Raw genomic sequence first — 15,056 nt, forward strand, 5'->3', positions numbered from 1 at the left:
AAAATGTGGCAGAAGTGAGGCTCTGTGACTTCCACCACTAGATCATTAAAAAAAAAAAAAAAAGCCAGGGGCTTCCCTGGTGGTCCAGTGGTTAAGACTCTCCCTTTCAATGCAGGGGGCGTGGGTTCAATCCCTGGTCAGGGAACTAAGATCCCACGTGCCTCGGGGTGCAGCCAAAAAATTGAAAAATAAATAAATTGCACATCTCTTTAAAACAAAAAAGCCACGCTCTTTCCCCTTGTTTTCTTGGGGCACTCACTCTGGGAACCCAGCTGCTGTGCTAGGACGAAGCTCAGACCACATGGCAAGGCCCTGTCTAGGTTTTCCAGTCAATGCCCAGCTGAGTCCCAGCCAACTGTCAGACACATGAGTGATACCTTCTGCATGACTTCTAACTGCATTTGCTTGAGGGGGTCTCAAGCAAAAACCACCTGCAGCTGTGCTCCGTCAACCCCCCTGAATTGTGAGAGATATCCACAAAAATTGTACCAGGGTTCCACCAGGAGAGAACCAGAACTGGAAGGATGTAGATTTATGGCAAGGAGTTAGGTCATGATGGTGGGGGCCAGGAAGGGCAGGCTGGCAGCTCTCAGGCAGGAGCTGACTCTGCGGCCCACAGGGGGGAATCTCTTCCTCCTCAGGGAAGCCTCAGTCTGCCCCTGTGGACTTCCAACTGATTGAATCAAACCAACCCAAAATATCAAGGGTGATCTCCTTTACTTAAAGTCAACTGATTATAGATCTTAATCACATCTATAAGATATCTTCACAGCAACAACCCAGATGAATATTTGAATGACACAGTACAGCAACCTACCCAAGTTGACACACAAGGCCGACCACCACAATAATGAAAGGTTTTTGGTTGTGTTAAGTCATTGAGTTTTTGGGGTTTTTTAAAAATTAATTAATTAATTCTATTTTTGGCTGTGTTGGGTTTTCTTTGCTGCGCACAGGCTTTCTCTAGTTGCGGTGAGCTGGGGCTACTCTTCGCTGCGGTGCGCGGGCTTCTCATTGCGATGGCTTCTCTTGTTGCCGAGCACGGGCTCTATGTGCACGGGTTTCAGTAGATGTGGCTCACGGGCTCAGTAGTTGTGGCTCGTGGGCTCTAGAGCACAGGCTCGGTAGCTGTGGTGCACGGGCTCAGTTGCTCCGCAGCATGTGGGATCCTCTCGGACCAGGGCTCGAACCCATGCCCCTGCATTGGCAGGTGGATTCTTAACCACTGTGCCACCAGGGAAGTCTCAAGTCATTGAGTTTTGAAAGTGAATCATTCTGCACAAAGAGGTAACTGGGAAAGTCATGGACGTAGATTTAGTAAACACACTTGCTTAATAATCTTTAAGAGCCCTTCCAACCCCAAATGCCATAATTCACTACATAAACCTCTTACTAAGTCTGAAATGATAATTCTCGTGTCTAAAACTCCCACAAAGATTTAACTGCGTTCATAGCCACCCTGACTGATTCACATGGAGATAAAACCAAAGACCATTTAGATTTCTTTGGCTAAAAGTAATAGAAGTTCCTATTTGAAGTAACCTTAGGACAAGTAAATTTATCATCTCTCATAGCAGAGGCATAGTAATGAGAAGGGTGGCTGGTTGCAGGGCTGTGTAATTAACACTTGAGCAACGGCAACTTTACGGGCCCCGAAGACCCCCATCTCCCTGTCCAGTCCTTCCTAGCTGTGTTTCTTTCTTAGAGTCATGAAACTTCTCCAGAAGATTCCTCCTCCCTCCCCGCTCCTCCAGGAGCTTGCTCTGAGCCCCTCTCCCAGAGAGAATGAGGTAACTATGGCCAACTTCAACTCGCCCCTCCCCGAGGGCCTGGCCCTGGAGAGGAGGGAAGCCTGCAGGAGGGAAGAGGAAGGGGGCAGGCAGAGTGTGTGCTGATTTGAAGGCAAGGAGTCTGCAAAGAGAGACAGCTGGCTCAGCACAGGTCACAAGAAAGTTTCCTAAGCTTAGAGACCACCTCCAGTGCAGCACGGCACTAAGAAAAGAGTCCCTCTCTGGGTGTCTGACAGAACTGAATTCAAATCCCCAATCAGCCACTTAACGAAAAGTGTCATCTTCATTTATTTAAGCCGACTAAGATTCGTCCTCTTCTCACGGACAGAAGGGATAGTGGCACCCGTTTGACACGCTGGTGTCAGAACTCAACAAGGAACGAGTTATACCTCGTGTTCACTGCATGCTGATCACGGCTAGGGTACCGTGCCTAGTCCCACGGACTCCCCACGCCAACCTCACGCAGCAAGCACTTTCTTATTCTCACCCCGCAGACAGTACACCAGCAAGTGACACGCTCCAGGTGACACAGATGCTGAGGCCCAGAGCATGGGCAGAACACAGCCTGACTCCAGAGCTGCCCCCCTCTGCCTTTTGAATCCAAGCCCAGACGAGGCCAGGCCCTCAAAATACGCTGCCCCATATCACCTGCAAGACATCACCCTTAGCCGTTGCCACTACGATGAGCAAAACAGCACTGACATACCCTGTGTCTGGGGGCCAGTCTACTCTGTCTGCACATCCTCACCCCTGACACTGATGAGAGACACGGCAAATCTCTCTTAGGTGAATACACTAACAAGGAAGGTAGGCAAAATGTGGGCTTTTGGGGTCTAACCCACAAGAGAGAGAAGGAGAGGTTTAATGAGCAATGGCTCTACATTTGTCAAAGAATACAATCTATTTTAAAACATCCACTGTGTGTGACAGCCCGGTTGGACAGCTCAGTGGTGGCACAGAGGACACAGGACACATCCCTGCCCCCCTAGAGGTACGTTCAAGTCCATGAAGGGCTGTGGACAGAGGCATAAACGATTTATATGTCTATAACATGTTCAAGGCTGATCACTGGTGGAGATCCATAACGTAAATGTCTGTCCCCATTTTTACCGAGAGAGATCCTGAGGCCCAAAGGCTTTGAATGACCTGCCACCTCGCACACAGGTGGGCCGTGCTGACTAGGCCCAGGGTGAGCAGTCCAGGCGGCTGTCACGTTGCATTCATGTCACAGGAGCTGCCAAAGCCTGAGCCTGACTCTCTGCCTTCCGTGCAGCAAGGCCACACGGCTGACAAGGATCTGTTCCAAGGGCTTCACCAGGGAATGAAGGGCAGACCTGTGCATAAATAAATAGATCTCAGGCTTGATGTCTTATTTTTACCCAACGCCAAAAACCAGTTCTTTCCTCCTTTGGTCCGTGGGGAGATCTTGGTGGCAACCGCCTGCCTGGGCACAGGCCTGTCCTCCTGGCCTGCATCGTCATCGGGCCATTGTGACCTGAGGACTGGATGCCCCTTTCTGCTGGATCTTGTTAACCCCAGTTGCTGCTAAGCTGACTTGTCTCTTGTTTTTCACTGTCCTTGTACTTTGGTTCCTGCTTCCTGACAGGGGCTTGTTTCTCTTTGCTCATGTCTACTTTTTGCTAACGTATTTTTACAGTTATGCAAACTTTTATATTTTACTTTCTTCCCCGTGCATAAATAACAGAACCTGGATGAAAACACAAGTTTTGTAATTTCGGATTACGAGCTCTTTCTATTCTACTCCAAAGTTTCCTGATACATTACATGGATATTGAAAGAAACAATCAGCAAATATTTACTGAGTACCAAGCTCAAGGATCTTTCAGTCTAGGGGGTAAAGCACACACACGGGCAGACGATGATAACACCGTGTGTTAGCTCACGTGCTGAGAAAGCAGAGAACACGACAGGAACACCCAGGGTGTGCTCCTAACCGATCTTGACAATGAGGAAGAGTTAACCCAGAGCAGGGAAAGGGGGTGGTTTGATGCTTGGGAGGTGCGTTCCAAACAGTAAAGAGAGCCCAATGCGCTTAGGAGAGCCTGTAAACATTTGCTCACCCTGACCGGTTGAGGCATTTGACACAAGTGAAGTTTGGAGTTTATGTTGGTGACAGTGTGGGAATCACCAAAAGGTGTTCAGAAAGATGTGAAAATAGACTCAAAGATTCACTCAGCAAAATGAGATGGAGTATAAAACTGATGAGGACACAGTCCCCGGGCTCCAAGATGCTCATCACCTCCTGGGCAAGATAGATAAATAAACAAATCATTACAGAACAATTTGTTTAGTCCTAAATATAGCTTATACACAAAGGGCTGTGGGAGCCAGAGGAAGAAGCCATTAGCGCTGCCTGGAGGAGAAGAAAGAAAGGCTTTGTGTAGGTGACAACTGGGCAAGATGACAGACAAGTGGGTGGCAGCCAGTCCTGGCAGAGGAGATGCACACTTCCCAGCAGGCGGGTGGGCAGGACCAGGAAAGTTACCTCCAATTCATTACCCAAAATTGAATTAACCAATTCAATTGCCATTGTCTTTACATTTCAAGTCTTGGGAGTTTGTCTCCTCCTGTTAGAGATACTGAATGTTAGACTGTAACTTACAGCTCTCTTCTCAAGGATTTTGAATGTTTACAGAGCACTCCCTATCTAGTGCACTCCAGAAACAAAAGGAGCTTTTCAGAAGTATCTGCGGTACCAGGAAGCTCTGATCATTCCTGGAGGCTATATTTATGCAAAAACCACAAAATCAGAAGCACGTAGGACTGGTGTGGGCTGTACCTGGGCGGGGCACATCTGGACCCACCTTGGTGCCCCTTACAAAATGACTCAGAATCCAAGTGTCCAAGTCATGGGGTTAGAGAGAGAATCTTCTTTCTCTCTAGTGGCATCAAACTTTGCACAGGCTTCAGCTGGAAAGAATACTACACTTACTATGTTCTTCTTACAGTCCAATAAGTGCATTGCTGAAGCACAGAATGTCATGGGATACAGGTTTCTCAGTTTTTCCCATAACACAGCTCAGTATCAGTACATAGAGAAGGTGAGGTTGACAGCCCAACATCTCCTTTGCTGAGAGAAATACAATCAAGGCGGATTCAGGTTTACAGTTCGGTAGAGTTCTAAGTTACGTGTGATAGTAGTTGTGGACATGGTGAAATAGAAACTATACATAATGGGTTGAAAACAAAGGAATGGGCAGTAATTTACCAGGGAAATACAAACAAACTATGTAGGAATAGCAAGATTAATAAAAGATTAATAGGGAATTTAATGTTTTAAGAAGTCACAGGGTATGGGACTTCCCAGATGGTCCACTGGTTAAGACTCTGCACTCCCAACGCAGGGGTCACGGGTTCCATCCCTGGTTGGGGAACTAAGATCCCACATGCCACGCGGCACAGCCAAAAAAAAATAAACAAATAAAAGGTCACAGAGTAATTTGGTAATGATAAAAAGTCATGAAAAAGATATCATAGGGTTTCCCTGGTGGCGCAGTGGTTGAGAGTCCGCCTGCCAATGCAGGGGACATGGGTTCGTGCCCCAGTCCGGGAAGATCCCACATGCCGCGGAGCAGCTGGGCCCGTGAGCTATGGCCACTGAGCCTGCGCGTCCGGAGCCTGTGCTCTGCAATGGGAGAGGCCACAACAGTGAGAGGCCCACGTACCGCAAAAAAAAAAAAAAAATCTACAAATAATAAATCCTGGAGAGGGTGTGGAGAAAAGGGAACCCTCTTGCACTGTTGGTGGGAATGTAAATTGATACAGCCACTATGGAGAACAGTATGGAGGGTCCTTAAGAAATGAAAAATAGAACTAACATAGGACCCAGCAATCCCACTACTGGGCATATACCCTGAGAAAACCAGAATTCAAAAAGAGTCATGTACCACAATGTTCACTGCAGCTCTATTTACAATAGCAAGGACATGGAAGCAACCTAAGTGTCCATCGACAGACGAATGGATAAAGAAGATGTGGCACATATATACAATGGAATATTACTCAGCCATAAGAAGAAACGAAATTGAGTTACCTGCAGTGAGGTAGATGGACCTAGAGACTGTCATATAGAGTGAAGTAAGTCAGAAAGAGAAAAACAAATACCGTATGCCAACACATATATATGGAATTTAAAAGAAAAAAAATGGTTCTGAAGAACCTAGGGGCAGGACAGGAATAAAGACACAGACATAGAGAATGGACTTGAGGACACAGGGAGGGGGAAGGGTAAACTGGGAAGAAGCGAGAGAGTGGCATGGACATACATACACTACCAAATGTAAAATAGATAGCTAGTGGGAAGCAGCCGCATAGCACAGGGAGATCAGCTCGGTGCTTTGTGTCCCCCTAGAGGAGTGGGATAGGTAGGGTGGGAAGGAGACGCAAGAGGGAGGAGATATGGGGATATACGTATACATATAGCTGATTCACTTTGTTACAGAGCAGAAACTAACACACCATTGTAAAGGAATTATACTCCAATAAAGATGTTAAAAAAAACAATGGTAAGGAAATTCCCGGCGGTCCAGTGGTAAGGACTCCGTGCTTTCACTGATGAGGGCTTGGGTTCCATCTCTGGTGGGGGAACTAAGATCCCTTGGCCAAAAACAAACACACAAACTAACAAAAAATGGTAAGCACTTTTTGTTTGAAACCAGTGAGTGTCCATCCCTGAATGTTGGCTGGGGTCGATCCCACCAACATGAATGAAGAGACGATTGATGAAGAGGAAATCAGGTGTCCTGTACTCTCTGAATTCACTCACTGAATGAACAAGAAAGACAACAAGACAGTAAGCATGACCTTGACAGCCGTGCACAAAGGAAGACAAGTACACAGAGATAGGACTGGGGTTGTGTAGGAATCCCTAGACCTCTTGGAGATGGTTTTCTAGACAAGAGACAACCAAAAAATGTGCCACTGTTACCTTAAGTAATTTATCCACTCATGTCCCTCCCCACCCTTTCTACATTTACAGATTTGCAAGTTAAAAAAATTTATTGAAGTGCTGTCAGGCAGTGAGATATTTCTTTATTTGCTAACGGGGGTAATTGGGAGTTTATTTTCATCGGATTCTTTGTGTTGGCAATAGCATAAGAAACCCCAGAGCAAGAGACTTTCTGAAGGAAAATTGCAGAGTAAATTCCAAATGACTGAAAGTTCACCAACAAAAGGGGCATAAACAACCAACATTTTCTCTCCTCATTCTGTAAAGCTATCTTGCTTCCTGCTTCTAAAATTTTTTGAAATTTAAAACTGATTTCTCAATCATTGAATTTTTTAAGCACGTGGGCAAACACATTGAGTTAACAAGTGTGTTCTCAGATAGTAAGAGAAGGCCACTCAGCAAACTTCGGGATACACGCTTCAGAGTCAAAGAGAACATAGCCTCTCTGCTGTCCACTGGCTATGTGACCTGGAACACACTGCTTAAACTCTCTGTTTTGTCCCCTTAAAATAACCCGGACAATATCTCCCTAATAGGGTTGTACTGGAGATCAATGGAAATAATGCCCATAAACCACTTAGCCCAGTGCCTAGAAAAATCACTCAATATTTGCTATGTTATAATTATCATAATTCATGGGAAATCTGTTCCAAACACCTGAAATGCAACTCTTTACTTAAATGTTATTTAATATCCCTCACGTGACTCTAAAATGTAGACATCTGAGAAATGAGGTAGCGTTTTCCTCATCCATCAGATGCAAAAACTGAGGATAGAAGACAACATACCAACAAATCTGTAGCAAAATCAAAATTTCCTCCTAGCAATCAACTACACAAATGAAAACGGCCAATGCACAGAGACATTAACCCTCAGAACCAGAAGAGGATGCACTGACTAACCCCCGTGTTTATCTGACAGAACTACCCAGGCCTAGGCAGTCAAGGAGGGCAAAAATTGGGCCAAATAACTATTTAATGATCTAGTTAATTAAAATAGATCTCATGGCCTCCTCATAAAAGTAATAGTAACAACAAGCTTATATATATATATATATATATATATACACACGTATATATATGTATAATATATATGTGATATTTCCAGGTATTGTTCTAAGTACTTTCCATATATTGATTCATTTTCATATAGTGACTCTTTCCATATATTGGCGCAATATATGACTTTCCCATCTATTGACTCATGGTCTTCACGACAGCTCTGACAGACGGGGACACCATGGAACTGAGCAGTGCAGCGACCAGCAGGGGCAAGGTTGGGATGCACACCCTGGTTGCGTGCCTCAGTGTCTGCGTCCTACCATTACATTCTATGCCCTACACAGCCCAATAAGTCCTGCAGCCATATTTAAATTTTAAATTAACCTAATTATGCCAAGGGGGAGGGATGGATTGGGAGTTTGGAATTAGCAGATACAAACTATTGTATATAGAATGGATAAACAACAAGGTCCTACTGTATACCACCGGGAACTATAATCAACATCCTCTGATACACTATAATGGAAAAGAACATGAAAAAGAATGTATTTATATGTAGAACTGAATCACTGTGCTGTACAGCAGAAATTAACACAACACATAAATCACCTATACTTCAATAAAACAAATTTTTAAAAATTAATTAACCTAATTAAAATTAAATAATATTACAAATTCAGTTCTTCAGTGGGACTAGCCACAGTTCAAGCACTCAACAGCCACACGTGGCTCGTGGCTTCCACTGGACAGAGCAGGTGGAGAACATTTCCGTCATCACAGACACTTCTCCTACAGCCCTGCGCTCCTGACCATGACACTGCACTGCGTCGTGGACTCCAGCAGTCCGTCTGCTCTACCCATCCATCGTGATGGTTACGCTTGAGTTCAAAACATATTTAGGTTATCTCATTCTCTTATTGAGAAAACAGCTTACTCAGGGCCTACATTGTACACAGCCACTCAATAAAACACATCGAAGGGTGCAAAGCAAGCTTCTGAGACAGTAATTTTGCATCCATGTAATCCAAAAATTAAGCTCAGACAGGAGTCAAGAAAAACAAAGCACATGCAGAGGGTGAGGTGGAGCCCTGTTGGTGCGAATCTTGCGGCGGAATCAAATTGCACCATGTCTGTGATTGTCTATTCCTAACCAAAGTCAAGAGCCCCCAAAGTAACAGAAATGATTGATGACCACCACTCGTTTTCCATCAACATCTTTTCTTTCTACTCTTCTTTCCTTCTCTCATTCTCCTACTGCATTTCTGCTTTTCTTCTAACTCCCTCTGAAAGTACCACAGTCTTTTCAGGATCCAAGTCTTTCACAATTCATTATGAGAATTAGGGAATGTGTTCTTCCTTTAAAACCCCTCCTCCTTCTCTTTCTCCAGCTCCTTTTCTTGCTTTTCACTGACAGCAGGTGCCATAACAGTGGACCTGTTATATGCCAGAGCACTGTGCAGTGCGCCTTATTCTATTATCTCATTTAACCTCAGAACAGCCTCATCCGGTAGGATTACAAAACCTATTGACAGAGAGAAAACCAAGGTGTAACCTACCCAGGCTGCATAATAAGAGGTGAAGTCTGGATGTGGATTCAGGTCTGCATGCCTCCAAGGACTGTGCTCTTTACTGATGTCGTAGGCCGTCCTCAGCATCCTCCAAACAGGATCACCTGGAATAGTGGAACGAGCTTTTTACTAAGGGAATAAAAAAACCTTGGCTTTCAGCCTATTCCAGAATAAATTCAACTGTTATTGTGGGGAAATTATTTAATGTCTCTGGATTTCAGTTTCTTGTTTGTCAGATGAGGAACCAAGGGAGAGGATTTTTGAAGCCCCCTCCAGCTCAAAACTAGAATTCTATTCTACCGATACAAGTATATTTTAATTTTTCTCCTAAGTATATGACTTTTATCACATTTTAACTGATGACAACTAGTATTTACTGGTTGTGACTATGCGCCAGGCATTTTACACACAGTATCTCATTTCATCTTTATCTCAACCTTGGGAGGTAATTTCATTGTGGATTAAATTAATTCCACGGTGCAGAAATTGAGACTCAGGGCAGCTAAGTAACTTGCCCCAACTATGAAGGATGGAGGCTGAACCCAAACTCAAGGCATCTGGCTCTGTACTCAAAGGCTGCACTGACTCCCGGTTGTACCCACAAGTCCTCCCCTGGCCATATGCTAGACTCTTCACAGCACACAGATATCTAGCAGTAGAGAGTAATAGTACAGAAATGTATTAACTCTCCAGAAAAAAGGCAGAACAGAGGAAAAACCAAGCAAACATATTTTGATGACAAGCCTCTTACCCGTCTGTGATACAGGAGGCATATTCAACTTTTACCTGCCTCATTCCACCTACAGAATAAACTTTCACTTGTGAATTAAGCTGACTTCCAGACTCTTCAAAAAAATCATATGAAGAACACTGACTGTAGCAGCTCCATTAAGTTTAAAATGCCATATAGTTTTTTAAAATTGGCATTTCTCCCTACGCGTTTAACAACAATCTTTTTTAAGTGTGGGTAAATCCTGGCTCAATAATACTATCGACAAATGAACCTGTAGCACTTTAACTGCCTAAAGTTGGTGGACACCAAAAGCCTCATATGGGATCTGAGCCCCTCCCACGTTTGGCAAAAAATAGTGGTTTATAAGGACAATTAAGACATTTCTGGAACCATCGCTCAACATTCTCTTGGGACCAGGATCTCTCCTTACGTAAGTATGTAAGGCTATAAACTGTTTTCTTTTTAGCTTAATCAAATGCGTCATAGGAAAATCCCTCTTGTGGAGCAAATGTATGGATAGACATGTGACGAAGGAAATATAGTAATATTTCAATTATGGAATCTAGGTGGTGGCAATATGGACACTTACTGTACAACTCTTTCAACTTTTATATTTGAAAGTTTTACAATAAAATGTTGGGAGAAAAGTCCCTCTTATAAGATGTGTATTGCATATTCTACAAATCCTTATTGACTCCCTACTATACACCAGGCACTGGTATATGCTGAACAAGGAGCTTAGGGCTTAATGCAACAGTCCTGCAGCACTGGCTTAGGCTAGACTTGGAGCCCAAAGCCGAGGACCAGATAATCTTTCGGTTGAAACAGGAAAACCCCCATGGCCTACCCAGCCTGAGAAGGCCCCAGTTATGTGCCTGCCGACAGTGACCCAATCAAAGACTGTCACATACATTTGCAAGTCAATCAGAAAACCCCTGGCCCACAACGCACTCCCACCACCTCCATACCACTTCCCAAAATCCCACCCTAAGGGGAAAAAATCCCTCCCAAATTGGACATGGACCAAAAGCTGTTTGAATTTCCTCCTTTCACTCTATAAAACTATCCTTTTGAATCCTTTTGTGTCTCTAGCAGAAGGAGTGAAATAATAGCTGACTCCCTCACTACAGGAAACTCTGAATAAACAGACTTTGATAAAGTCTACAGGTGGTCTTCAACCATTTGATAGTCCTCAACTACCATCATCGATATACTTCGTTAAAATCAGTTGTGACAACCCTCTACAAACACATAGGGCACCTGTATTTGTTTCCCCCTGTGTTTCCACTCTCCTTGGATTGCGGTCTGCTGTTAAGAGAGATGGTGACACAGTTACAGGTCGCTTGCCCAGAGTGGCACAAAACCCAAGGTAACTCCTTGACAGCCTGTCACTTGAGAAGGTCATCTGCCTCTTGGGGAAACTTGTTGAAAATAGCTGAGTATTCATCAGTGTGCTCCTAAATGCTTTGCCTCCCCAAAGTAAAGCATAAGGAAGTGTCAACACTGATGGCTGCCTGTGGGCTGCATATTTACTTTGTGAAACAGTGGCCTGAATAATCATGACTGAGTCACGCTAGGAGACTCAATAAAAAGCATGGCATTGGTCCACATGTTTTGATTCAATATCTCCCATCCCATCTGACCAAACACTCAAATAACTCACTCCTGATGTCTCTTCTCATGATTTCAAACCAAAGTGATTAAGCTCTCCTCCTTGAAACGCTCATAGTTGTAAGTCCTGGAAAGAAGGCATGAAGGAAAGGAAGACAGGGAGGGAGGGAGGAGGAAAGAAGGGAGAAGATAGCCCTGTTTTACCATCTCTCCGAACATGGAGAGGAAGATGATCAAAGTTCCTTGCAAGGACATATCCTCAACATTTTAATCTTAAAGACACCAGTCACAAGGGCACATAACACCATTTGTTTCCTTCTGTTTTATGCTGCCTCACATTTTTCAGAATTGCTGCTGTGCTTCATATATAGCTCCCCTCCAAATCTGCTGACGGAGACTTACTATCGCTCACTTCTGAATCAACAAAGCCTAACGCAAAAGGGAAGACCTAGCAGTGTAATACCGAGTCGGTGCAAGAGTCCTTTTTGTCATTTTATCCAATAGGATTTTGGAATTTCACTGTTAGTATGATGTTTTGAAATCTGATAGGAGCTAATATCCACCTAAGACAATCAACACCCTTCTGACGCGCTCTTCAGAACTGGCTGACTTGAGAAATGATGTGTGTGTGTCTGTAGATGTCTTCACAAAGAACTAGGTGAGGTCCTCTGAGATTCCTACAGGTGGGAAATTAGAAAAGTGCCTTCTAGATTCTTCTAAAAAGGTGTCTATTAGTATAATGTTCTGATTAGTATCATGGTTGCAAAAGGCTAACCCCATGAGTCCATCGGCTGGGAACGCCTGTCACACTTTAGGCCCCTAGGGAAAGATCCCTGCTGTGATGCAGTCAGGCTGTGCGTGCAGCAGCCCCCCGCTCCGTTTAAATGCACTGTTGACCCACTGCCTGACACCGGCGGCAGCGCTCCCACAGACCCAGCTGGCCAGCCAGGTCAGCACAGCACAAAATGAACCACCTTGGGACCCAGAAGCTTCTCCTCAGCCTTTAGCTCAGATCCTCCGCAGGTCGGGCAGGGTTGAGGGGGCCCTGGCTCCAAAGGGGAGGCCAGGTGCCCAGGCGCCATACAGGGGGCACAGAAGTGACCAGATGAGGCCCAGACCCATCTGGCGACTGAATGAATTTGCCCCTCCAAGATTCACTGTCATCCAAATGAACCTTCACTTCCTCACCAAAACTGGGAATATATGTAAAACGACACACATAAAACTAGAAAACAAACTTCCACTCTGCACAGAAGTAAACACACATAGGAAGGCTACTATTGCTTACCTGAAAAAGAAAAGAAAATGTAGCTTCATGTTTGACGTCTGATCATTTTGACTTACATTAGCCATGGCAATAGCGATTGAGAACAATGACCCACAAATGAAACACAGATACCATAACCTGCCTGACTCTGATGGGTGTGGTGTCCACTGCGAGCTGCTGAGGCAATATCACTTCCCTGTTTCATCCTCATTTAGAGAATTTCAATTCTGACAGGAATGGCACTGGGCCCAGAGAACAAAACAGTCATCAGACCCTACTGCAGCTAAAGGTCACTGTGGGACACGGTTCAGGGCAAGAAGGTGTACATTTACTAGGGTTTCTGGAAATGTTCCAAGGCCTGATCTAGCCACTTACTCTTCCTCATTCATCTTTCTTCTTTGTTTCTGGAATGCTAACATGATTCTTAGATGCTCAGCCATTATGCATGAAGGACGGTGAAGTAAAAGGGTGAAATGAGCCCGGCCCTAGAACAGATGCACTGGATCCTGAAATGACCACCTCCATACTTTTTGCAAGAAAAATGAAACTCCTTATTTGTTTAAGCAGTATCAAAGTTCCTGCCCCTCTCAGCTAAATCTATCCCAAGTAAAGAGTGTGGATCAAGAAACACCAACATTTCCCAAAATTCTTTGGGTTTTATTCACATTAAGTGGTTCTCTTCATTTTCAGATCAAAGGAGATCACCTTCCGAAAGATGTGCTCATTGTTTCCAATCTGACCTCTCTAGGAGGAAGACAGGTTTGGGGTCCTGGCATTTTGGCAATTAAGGTAAAACTAAAGGAGAGTCCAACTCCATCACACTTCTCTTCCAAGGTGAGCTACTGAAGTCAATATTTTATTGAATACAATAAAAACAAAGAGAAATGTCCAGGATAATGATACCAGTGTATGTTTCCTATATTCCTATCAATGGGAAATGATTCTAGAATTAACACATAGAAGTGATTGTATTGTATACTGCCTAACGACAAGATCATCCTATGCATTCTCCGACTATTTAGGGCAAACAAAATACAAATTTCAATGTACAAGTATGGAATTCAGAGAAACAATGATTTAAAAGGAGAGATCCATGAATTCCAGCTGTCAATGGACATATATCAAACATGTTTTGGACAGAAAACTTATTGTCCTGGTACCTTTGGTCATTTGGAGCCTAGAAATGAAATTGTTCATGCCTAGTTCCTAGATTTCAAACTGCTACTCCTTTAATTGTTCATCCTCATTTATAAAATCAGTAGGATTAATGGTCATTTGTCTCCTTCCAAGGCAGTTATGAGAAACGGATCAGTGCCAGCACAACTTTCCCCCTCAGTGCTTCAGCTTGCACAGGTCAACTTCAAAGCGATTTAAATGGACCTGTTCCATCCACCCACGTACAGGAGCTGATTACCTTTCAAAAATAGTGTAACAAAGTTCGGAACCCCATTCTTCCATGCTCGATGGGAAGTGTCAACTGCCTCGGCGGTAAGTTTGTCAGAGTCCATTTCCAAGAGTGAGGGAGGCTGTTGGCAGACACTGCTGTCTGTAAACGGAGTAGAAGGGAAAGAACGAAAAGGAGCTTGTTAGTTGCAACAAACACTTTGGTTGGCGATTCCTCATCCTTTCTCCTTGCCCACCTCCTAATGTAGATGCTAAAAAAGCGAGATCCTTCCTTTTCTAGCCACTTTTGTAGCTCAGAGAGGCCATGAGACCCCCTTCTGCCCAAAGAGATGTAAGGTAGAGGGACTTCTGGGAAAGACTTTTGTTCTTGGATAAAAGGAAACAGGTATGTGAGAAGAGCTGCCTCTTGCCACCTTGACAGCTCTCCTCCTTCTGCCCTCATACACGGCCCCATAAAGACTTGCTGTCTGTAGGTGTGGCAATCACCTGGTGACCATGAAGCCTGACACCTAAGGATAAAAACTAAACAGGCTACAGATGTTGAAGCATAGGAAAGAAAGAACATGGGACCCCCATGATACTAAATCACAAGCCAATCCGGAAACACCTCCCTCTAAATATCTTATTAAGTCTGCAATAAATGTCCTTTTTTAATAGGACACCTAAAAGAACAATACTGACTCAGATTCAGCATTGGGACCTACAAAATTATA

General features: G+C 44.2%; 1 protein-coding gene across 1 annotated transcript in view; it reads right to left on the reverse strand.

Annotated features, from left to right (window-relative positions):
• The window catches only part of LOC309970517 (uncharacterized protein), a 58,593-nt gene extending 44,112 nt beyond the window's left edge, over window positions 1-14,481 (reverse strand). Inside the window, exons 1-2 of the mRNA XM_082852953.1 lie at window positions 14,354-14,481; window positions 9,317-9,432 (exon numbers count right to left, since the gene is read on the reverse strand). Of these exons, the coding sequence (XP_082709079.1) occupies window positions 9,317-9,432; window positions 14,354-14,447 (210 nt within the window). The 5' untranslated portion in view covers window positions 14,448-14,481. The remainder of the gene's footprint in view (window positions 1-9,316; window positions 9,433-14,353) is intronic.
• Window positions 14,482-15,056: the final 575 nt, after the last annotated feature.

The sequence above is a fragment of the Leucopleurus acutus genome, assembly GCF_964270905.1.
Source record: "Leucopleurus acutus genome assembly, chromosome: 13".
NCBI lineage: Eukaryota > Metazoa > Chordata > Mammalia > Artiodactyla > Delphinidae > Leucopleurus > Leucopleurus acutus.